At 45.7% G+C, this 9,986-nt stretch overlaps 1 protein-coding gene across 2 annotated transcripts in view; it reads left to right on the plus strand.

Annotated features, from left to right (window-relative positions):
• The window catches only part of cttnbp2 (cortactin binding protein 2), a 67,425-nt gene extending 57,712 nt beyond the window's left edge, over nt 1–9,713 (plus strand). Inside the window, exons 11-22 of one of the 2 annotated variants that reach the window (XM_024424082.2) lie at nt 3,560–3,655; nt 4,395–4,474; nt 4,768–4,954; nt 5,508–5,675; nt 5,895–6,076; nt 6,295–6,479; nt 6,647–6,852; nt 7,513–7,695; nt 7,785–7,836; nt 8,268–8,379; nt 8,470–8,571; nt 8,727–9,713. In XM_024424082.2, the coding sequence (XP_024279850.1) occupies nt 3,560–3,655; nt 4,395–4,474; nt 4,768–4,954; nt 5,508–5,675; nt 5,895–6,076; nt 6,295–6,479; nt 6,647–6,852; nt 7,513–7,695; nt 7,785–7,836; nt 8,268–8,379; nt 8,470–8,571; nt 8,727–9,050 (1,877 nt within the window). In that variant the 3' untranslated portion in view covers nt 9,051–9,713. Of the gene's footprint in view, nt 1–3,559; nt 3,656–4,394; nt 4,475–4,767; nt 4,955–5,507; nt 5,676–5,894; nt 6,077–6,294; nt 6,480–6,646; nt 6,853–7,512; nt 7,696–7,784; nt 7,837–7,971; nt 8,022–8,267; nt 8,380–8,469; nt 8,572–8,726 lie in introns of those variants that run through there. The other variant, XM_024424083.2, reaches the window with a different exon arrangement.
• Nucleotides 9,714–9,986: the final 273 nt, after the last annotated feature.

Raw genomic sequence — 9,986 nt, forward strand, 5'->3', positions numbered from 1 at the left:
GAATTTCCCTTAGTCAGCATGAGGGAATGGATGGCACCCAACAGGAGACCAACGACTCCCTGCTGAACTGAATCGCTTATCTGAATATGAATCTCTCTTATTCTCAACAATGAATCGCTATTACAGTAGGAGTTCATTCCAGGGGAATCTCTATGGAAAGTATGGTTCTTAGACAAATGGGTTTTCAAATCAAATTGTATTTGTCACATGCACCGAATACAACTGGTGTAGGACTTCCTGTGAAATGCTTACTTAAACAACAACGCAGTTTAAAGAAGAAAAAAAACAAGTGTTAAAAGTATTTGTTAAATTAACTGAAGTGAACGCTAAAAAGAAAAAGAAAAAAAAAGAAAAAATGACACATAATTAAAGAGCAAGAATAAAATGACAGTAACAAGGCTATATCCAGGGGGTACCGGTACAGAGTCGGTGTGTGGGGCCACTGGATAGTTGCGGTAATTGAGATAATATGTACATGAAAGTAGAGTTAAAGTGACTATGCATAGATGATAACAGAGAGTAGCAGCAGTAAACATGGGGGGTCTGTGTTAAACATGGGGGGGGTAGAAGCTGTTAACCAGTCTGTTCAGGAATCTCATAAATCAAATTTCTCAAACATACAAGTATTAGGCACCATTTTAAAGACACAAATTCTCATTAATCCAGCCACCGTGGCTGATTTCAAAAGTGCTTTTACAGCGAAAGCTCCACAAACGATTGTTAGGTCACCACCAACTCACAGAAAAACTCAGCCATTTTTCCAGCCAAAGAGAGGAGTCACAAAAAGCACAAATAGAGATAAAATTAATCACTAACCTTTCATGATCTTCATCAGATGACACTCATAGGGCTTCATGTTACACAATATATGTATGTTTAGTTCGATAAAGTGCATATTTATATCCAAAAATCTCATTTTACATTGGTGTGTTGTGTTCAGTAGTTCAAAAACATGCTGCGATTTTGAAGAGAGCCACATCAATTCACAGAAATACTCATAAATGTTGATGAAAATTCAAGTGCTATGCATGGAACTTTAGATACACTTCTCCTTAATGCAACCGCTGTCAGATTTTAAAAAACTTTACGGAAAAAGCATAATCTGAGTACAGCGCTCAGAGCCCAAACCAGCCAAAATAAATATCTGCCATGTTGCGCAGTCAACGTTAGTCAGAAATAGCATTATAAATATTCACTTACCTTTGATCTTCATCAGAATTCACTCCCAGGAATCCCAGTTCCACAATAAATGTTTGATTTGTTCGATAAATTATTAACATTATGTCTAAATAGCTTCATTTGTTAGGGCGTTTGGTAAACAAATCCAAGCGCGCGTTCAGGTCCAGCTGAACGTCGGATGAAAAGTGCAAAAAGTTACATTACAGGTCGTAGAAACTTGTCAAACTAAGTATAGAATCAATCTTTAGGATGTTTTTATCATAAATGTTCAATAATGTTCCAACCGGAGAATTACATTGTCTGTAGAAAAGCAATGGAACGAGAGCTACCTCTCATGTGAATGCGCGTGACTGAGATCGAGGCTGCTGCCAGACTTGACTCAATCAGCTCTCATTTGCCCCCCTTCACAGTGGAAGCCTGAAACAACGTACTAAAGACGGTGGAAGTGGAAGCCTTAGGAAGCGCAAAATGACCCATATCCAACTGTGTATTCGATAGGGGCTGAGCTCAAAAACTACAAACCTCAGATTTCCCACTTCCTGTTTGGATTTTTTTCTCAGGTTTTTGCCTGCCATATGAGTTCTGTTATACTCACAGACATCATTCAAACAGTTTTAGAAACTTCAGAGTGTTTTCTATCCAATACTACTAATAATATGCATATATTAGTATCTGGGACAGAGTAGGAGGCAGTTCACTCTGGGCATGCTATTCATACAAAAGTGAAAATGCTGTCCCCTATCCCAAAAAGGTTAAGCAGGAATCAGGAGTTTAGATTTATGGTCAGATTTGCCAAATGGGGGGCGAGGGAGAGCTTTGTACACGTCTCTGTGTGTTGAGTAAAGGTGGTCTATAATTTGTTTCCCCCCCTGGTTGCTCATGTAACATGCTGATAGAAATGAGGTCAAATGGATGTTAGTTTCCCTGCATTAAAGTCCCCGGCCACTAGGAGCGCCGCCTCTGGATGAGCATTTGATTAGCTGCAGGTGAATCCCCGGCCCTTTTTATATCTCTCAATTTCCACATAATTATATCTTAACTATTTCACTTGGACATTTAGGAGTAAATGGCAAATGAATAGCAGGCCGTAAAATAAAACGTAACAAAGGTTTTTGTGAGGATGAGTCCCTTTATGAGTAGCTGTCAGTAGGGTTTAGTTGTGTTTTATTCACATTCACAGCTTTAAAGCTGGATTTCAGTGAGTGTTGGATGAATGGTTTTGGAATGAATTGACTCCTTCATAGATGATTATTGAAATCGGGGCTCGTTCCAGGCACCTGGCGTTGCAGCTGGTTTAGCAAAGGTTACACTCACACAGACACACGCAAGCAGGCACGCCCACTCTCTCGCTCTCTCTTTTGTTTCTGTATCGCACATCCACCACACATTGCAGCTCTGTTGGATGGCACGCATCCCTGGGTCCTGTCCAAAGTTGTGATCGGGCCAAGCCGGAGAGGGCTGGAACATGAGCCTAATTGAGCTTGGCCCGATCACACCACACCACATTCACACAGAGCCTGCCCAGAATGAACACACACACACACACACACAAGCACACTCCAAGGAGGTAATTTCCCGGTCACATTGTTAGGACAAACTCCCTAACGTGTATCCTGTCTACTATGAATGACTAATCTCGGCACCGAGAACCAAATCAACTGTTACATTTTTAACATGCTAATGTTAAGTCTGTCACAAGAGACTAACGAATGACTGGCTTGGTACGTGGTCTGAACCGACTTAGTGAAGTCTGGTCGAGCCAGGGGAAAGATAATCCAGTCTGTCTGGCTGAGCTCAGACAAAGGAAAGGCGAATGGGTCTGTCCTCTGTTCAACACGTCAAGGTGACACCAGTTAGTGGGAATTATGCCGACGCAACTGCTTTCCCCCCAAAAAAACTCAAGGACGAGAGCGCAAGGGAATCCGCGGTCAAGGGAGGGATGAAAGCGAGAAAGAGAACAGTGGCGACTGGGGATGCATTATGGATGAGGTATGGAAAGATAGAGGAGGAAGGAGAGCCGGGGGGAGGGGAGGGGGGTTGACATATTCAGGGAAATGTCTGATTTCTGTGTGATGATCAGCGCCGTCAATGGGTTTTTGGGGTTGTCTTTCTTTCCACCTCTGAGGGAGTGTGCGCGGGTGGGTGCGGCACCATGTGTGTGCTTACAGAACCTTTAACGTATTATCAACTGTGTAAATGGGACGTTGACGTAAAGCTGTCTAGACATGGCTACAGGGTGTCGTATTTAGGTTACGCTTGAATGCTGTATTTGTTGTTGGTATGCAAATGTCTGTGCTTTTTATTGTAGCATGTATTGTGTGTGTCTTCAGTGCAGTGTGTGGTGCTGCTGTTAACATGTCACGTTGTCTTGTTGTTGTAGGTGACACTGTGTGGTTGCCAGGTCAAGAGCTGCCTGTGTCTCCATGGGACCTGGTCAGGAAGCCACTGAGCCAGAACATCACCATCAGACTCAAAGGTACCAATCTGGCAACCCTGATCATCTTGGAATACAGCTCTCCTCTTTTTATTTTTTTCTTCTCTTCTCTTTTCTCCTCTGTGTGTGTGTGTGTGACGCATTGCCAGGGAATCTTTAGCTAGCTTTTTCTCTTTCTGCTGTGTTTATATGGATGGGTTGGTTGTTTAGCAACAAAACCGGACGCGTGCGCAACTATGGGGCGAAACAGACAGGGTTGGCTTAGACTGTTGACTATATTTCGTCTCCATCAATACATTTGCACAATGAGCACTTGTTGTCTCAAATACATCATTACAGTTGTTGGTTAGCTAGCAAATGTTTTGTCGTATTAACATTGACATGACATCAGTCAAAACAAGACAATGTGTCAAGAACAAGATACAACTAGCTGACACGAGCCACCTGCGATTCCCCACATGGCAGATTCTAGTCATTATTCCTAGCCATCTGGCAATCCAGCCTTCTGCCCCTTTGAAGTGCGCAAACCGTTTTTTGTGACGTTGTCAGCTCTATTGGCAGGCTCACTTTCAGCCTGCTTAGAAGCGTGTGTTTTGACAGCGCAGGGAAGATTCCTCCAGTTTTGACACTGAAACAGCGTATCTGAAGCTCAGAGCAGGTAAAACTCTCAGGAGGATATTCAAGTGTGTGTATATGTGTGTCTGTCTTCCTGCATATATCTATGCGTCTGGGTGTGTGTTATGATTGCTCATTTCCATGTGGGTTTTGCGTTTCTCGACAGGTCTGTCGGAGTCGTGTCTGGATGAGCTGGCCCTGGAATCTCTTATCCCCCTTCAGCTGCTGCAGAACTACGTCCGCCTGGTACACACACACACACACACACACACACACACACACACACACACACACACACACAGAAAAAGGACAAGAAGAACATTCATATCATTATATGGATTCCCAAAATAGGTCACTTGGATTTTAGGTATAGTATTGTTATGCATGTTAGTATGCCCTCTACTGGCCACATCACCTTTAGCATGAGAATGTAGTGACTGTGAGTTCCTGTGTCCCCCATTTCTGCCTAAGTGTGTCTGAAACTGCTTGCAGCTTAGTGTGTCACTTTGTTATATTCTTTTCCACTCATCCCTCTTCAGGTGGAACAGTACCGTAACATTATCTTCCACGGGCTGGAGGGGAGCTGTCAGGAGTACCTAGCCAATCAGATCTCCCGCTGCATCAAGACCAAGCAGGAAGTGTTGGGTGTGGCCTGTGACATCATCAGGGTGGAGGTAGACAGGAGTCTGACTAAACAACAGCTGTTGGACACCTTCATAACTTGTGGTAAATGCCTATAAATCACACTCCACCCTTATTGGATTGTTCTATGTGTTGTTTAACTTCTTGATGCACCCATCCCGTTCATCCAAACATCAAAATACTGCCCCCTACACTCAAGGGGTTAAGCAGCAAGGCCCGATGGGGTGTGGTATATGGCCAATATACCGCAGCTAAGAGCTGTTCTTAGGCCGGACGCAACCAGCTTAATTAGAGCAGTAAAAATAAATGTTTTGTCATACCTGTGGTATACGGTCTGATATACCACGGCTGTCAGCCAATCAGCATTCAAGGCTCGAACCGCCCAGTTTATAATATAGTAATATAGATATACCTGCCTTTTGTTCTGTTCAGGGAGCTTGGATTGTGTGTTATAGAATCTACAGCTTGTGATTTTTGCCTCTTTTTTTTTTCTCTCCCCCTCACTGTATTTGATGTGTGTATTTTTTTGATTTACAGGGCTCATTTGAAAAATAGACCTTGGTTTTCAACGTGACTCCCTGTCAAAAAAAAGGTTCAATGAAATAAAAAAATCTAATTGTCTGTGGTCTCCCTGCAGGTTTCCTGGTCCCAGTAGGTGGTGTCTCTCTGTGTAGCAGTACTAATAGGGTGGGGCGGTGTGTGGTGGTGGTGTTGGAGGGACTAGAGAAGGCCCACTCTCTGACTGAGCTGCTGGGCGACCTGTGTGAAGGCCTGGAGAACCGTGGCACGGCCTACCTACTCCATGGTGAGGCCTACTGGATATAGACTGGCTGACTGAATAAATTAATGGGAGTGTATGTGTGTGTTGGGGGGGGGTGAACCAGCGAGTGTGTGAGTGAGCGGATGAACTGTGAGGGAGTGAAAGAATGAATGGATTAATTAAGGAAAGAATAGATGACAGAATGAACAGGTGTCTAACTACACCCACCCCCTCCCCTCCAAATCATCATCCTCCTCCCAACAGGCCAGATGGGCCCGCACCACTTTCAGGAGGGAGGCTTTCTGATTGGCACGCTGTCCAAGTCCCGCCTCAAGGGCTCAGAGCTCCGCCTCCAACAGCACTTCCGCTGGGTAACGCTGCGCTGGGACTCGGAGCCGCTGCACGGCCTTCTGGGAAGGCACCTCCGCAGGAAGCTGCTCCACAAGGTCAGTCACAGGAACACACACTGCTCCCTTAGGAACAGACCTAGAATCATTGTATCCGTACCTCGATCCGCTAGGGCACAAAACACAAAACGGACCTTAGATAATTCGTCTTACTCGCGCAAGTGGGGGCCAGCCATCTTGGTTTTCTCGAATAAGATTGGAAATATAGTGACGTTCTGGAAAGCTGCGCTTTCCCTTGACACTCTCTCTCTCTCCAGACGCAGGGTGGTGGCAGTGGTCAGGCTCCTGAGGGCCTGCTGGAGAGGACGGTGTGCTGGGTGAGCTGTGTGTGGCAGCAGCTGAATGCCTGTCTGTCCCGCCTGGGGACCCACGAGGCCCTGCTAGGACCCCAGCTATTCCTCTCCTGCCCCGTGGTGCCAAACAACACACAGGCCATCGTCAAGTATGCACCTGTTTGTGTGTGTGGGGGGGGGGTGCAAACTTGTGTTTCAAGCTTAATTTAAGTTAGACTATGTATGACTGTGTGTTTCTGAAGCAAACTAAGGAGATAGGGGAGCAGCAATATTCTGTGTGTTGTTTCTGTATTTCTTTTCCCGTGTGTTCCTCCAGGTGGCTGGCCCGGCTGTGGAACATGGTGGTGGTCCCTCGCGTGGAGGAATCCATTGTCTCCCGGGTGACGGTAAAGCGCTCCTCCGGCCAGCGGGTGTCGCCTAACAACCTGCGCCTGAGCTCGGGCCAGCAGGCAGTGGTCAAGGCTGCCCTCAGCATCCTGTTAAACAAGGCCGTCCTGCAGGGATGCCCACTGCCACGTCACGGTGGGTACACACTTCACTATTGCCTGAAAATTCACCCTGATTTTCATTCCGCCGCACTATGGATCGCTACAAGCGTTCAGTCGGAAACTGCCATCCCTGAAGTTGTTAGTGTGACTTCAAAATGAGGGCCGTTGTACAAAACAAATTCATCAGTGATTGGATTGTTTCCAACCAATCTAACCGATCAGTGCCTCAAAGTTGATGTCATCATGTTGGCCGGCTCTGGTCCAAGCCATCGGTTTCTGGGGCCAATCAGAACTGTCAGAATGCGTTTGCATTCGCGAAATCGCCAGGGAGGGAGGAAGAAGAGGAAACGTCAGTTGGTCCGAGCGACGTGGATGGGTAGCCAGGCAAAAATTCACATTATAGGGCCGACCCGAACAGAACTGAACTGCGCTGGATCACTTGCGTATGTTCTTTTCACATTGTCATTTCCAGCATGGGTCCAGCAACTACGGTGGATGCGTTACCAGGCCAGCTCAGTACAGCTTGACTTGCTTGGATGGGTTTGTCCCTTTTTTCAAATGTGAATCAGGATTGTATCTTTGTTTTGGATGGATGATAGGTAGACTGGTTGGCTCCTTGTTTGCCAGGTTGGGCGGGACGTAGATAAAGAGAATAGTGTAATGCTACCTAATGTTAATGTCTTTCCCTCATCAGAGATTGATAGGCACCTGTTGGAGTTCCAAGGTGGCACCTTCCCCCTCGCAGCCATTGGCTCCTGTAAAGGAAGTGGTGGCAGGAAGGGGCGGGACAGCGGCATGTGGAGACGCGCTAATACCAGCCCACGGAAGAAGGGGAGCCCCACCTCCAACTGGACCTGTGGAGGTTCCCTCAGAGAAGGTCAGGATGAAGCGGTGTTTCCCCCCCCCCTACGATTCCTGTTGGAATAGCCATAATGAGTGTTCATGTTGTCCTTCTGTTGCCCGCAGGGTCATTGTCCAACACGGATGTCCGCTTTATCACCAACGGCAACGCTCCAAGGTGAGTGACGTTAACCCGAGCCGTTTATTTGACACTATTAGGAAGTTTCCATTTATTCATGGTTTGCAGTAAAATGTGTTAATGTGACGCCGGCTCTAGTATGTTGTTTAGATCATGTGATATGCTGTGTTCTAGCCTCTAGGAAACGTGATAGAATAGAGTATTGCTGAGAGCATCCAGCAGGGGTCAGTGTGTAGTTTTATCTGAGTGTGTACTGTTGTACTGTACTGTGTGATTGTATTGTGTGGGGTTGTACTGCACTGTGTGGGGTTGTACTGTACTGTGTGGGGATTGCACTGATGTTGTACTGTACTCTATGTATGTGTGTGGGATTGTTCTGATGTTATACTGCGTGGTGGGATTGTACTGTTTGTTGTATTGTGCTGTGTGTGGGATTGTACTGATGTTGTACTGTGTGTGTGTGATGGCAGTGTTGTAGATGGGGACCCTGTGAGTCTGTCTCTCTGCTCTGACGATGAGACTGATCTGATCAGGGAGCTGCAGACCATGTGCTCCAGCAAGTCAGAGCCAGACATCAGCAAGGTAACTCTCTCTCACTCACTCACTTACTCACTCACACACACACACCATGAGGTTGACGTTTTCCGCCGGCTGTATTTTTCTGCATTGCAGATTGCTCGGTCCAAGGGGGACTTCATTGTCTTCTCTGGCTCTCCAAGTGGACAATCGCCCCGCCGGAAGACCGACCATGAAGCAACCGCTCGACCACAGACGGTGAGTCAAACTGCGCTTAAAGGCCTAGCACCAACACACCTATTCAGTTCAGCTCATCACGTGCAGCGCTAGAACAAAACTGAACTGTCTGGTGGTCCTCCAGTAGCGAGATGAGCAAGTGTTTCCCAACCATCTGCCTGTCTACCCCTTTACAGACCGGCAGCCGTCACTCTACTCCCAGCGCCGCCCCAGGCAGCCCCGCCCCTAGCAACGAGAGGCGACCAGCGTCGCGGCCCAAATCTCAGCTCCCCGTCCCCAGCAGCAGGGGGCCGCAGCCACGAGCCAACAGCAGCAGTGCCGCACCACGAACACCCACTATGACCGCTAACCGCAACGCGGCCAGAACTGAACCAAGCAGCAGCAAAACAAGGCAGGCCCCAACCAGACATAACAACCACGTCAACGAGAACAGCCAACAACACGAGGACATTTGGATCCTACACCGAGACCTGCATGAAAACAACAACAATACAAAGTAGTAGATGAACTTCCTCCTCTTCCACCTCCCTTCCTTTCCTCCCACCCCTCCGCTGTTGTATCCCTCCATGTTGTAGTTAGGCTTATGACGGCCTTTTAGTATTTGTACTTGTTATCCGTACTTGTTAAACTGTATAGCAATTGTGTACTTGGGGACCATAGTTTTATGATATTATACAGTATTGAAAGAAGTTTAAAAAAAAAACATTTCGCAGGGAATTATGTCAAAAGGAAAAAGACAGGATTTACCTTTTGCGGTGAGTGTTTTGGATCAAAGAAAAGCAGGCAGGTTGTTTTTGCAATTAGGTATTTTCTAATATTCAAGTGTTTTATGTTTAAATAGTTGCAAGGTTGGTTTAAATACTGTTGAAATTAATCAGGGTTTTACCAAATATTTGTAAATAAGAATTAGTAACTTTAATGGTATATAGATTGGTGTATGTGGTATTATGCTTGTACAGTAAGAACTCAAAAACAAAAGCTGAAGAAAAAAAACCATGTACATATGTTTGTAATGATAATAACATGCGAATTCGGTTCATAACTTTTCACTTGTTTCAAAGTGAATGGAATGTGGCAATAAGTCAATGTAATTGCAAACACAGGACATTTTTTTTTTTGCTTTTGACGTTAAGCCATAAATAAATACTTTAAACTACCCACAATTCTGCCCACGAGTCATGGTTCGATTAATCCATACACTGATACAAATTTCAAAGCAGCATGGTTTGTTCGCTTTATTTCGTTCAACATGTTTTTTTTTAATGAAAAGTGTTATTTTGAATGGCCATTGTTGATAAATGTACAGGAGATATTTTTGTCAACCTTTGGTGTTGATCTGTATGATGTAATGTCCTGCCTCCTTTAAGAACAAAACATTAAAACCGCACTGTTAACCCCAACAGTCCTCCACCTCGTGTCTTCTTACACCAGACTAC

This window comes from Oncorhynchus tshawytscha, linkage group LG06 (genome assembly GCF_018296145.1).
Source record: "Oncorhynchus tshawytscha isolate Ot180627B linkage group LG06, Otsh_v2.0, whole genome shotgun sequence".
NCBI lineage: Eukaryota > Metazoa > Chordata > Actinopteri > Salmoniformes > Salmonidae > Oncorhynchus > Oncorhynchus tshawytscha.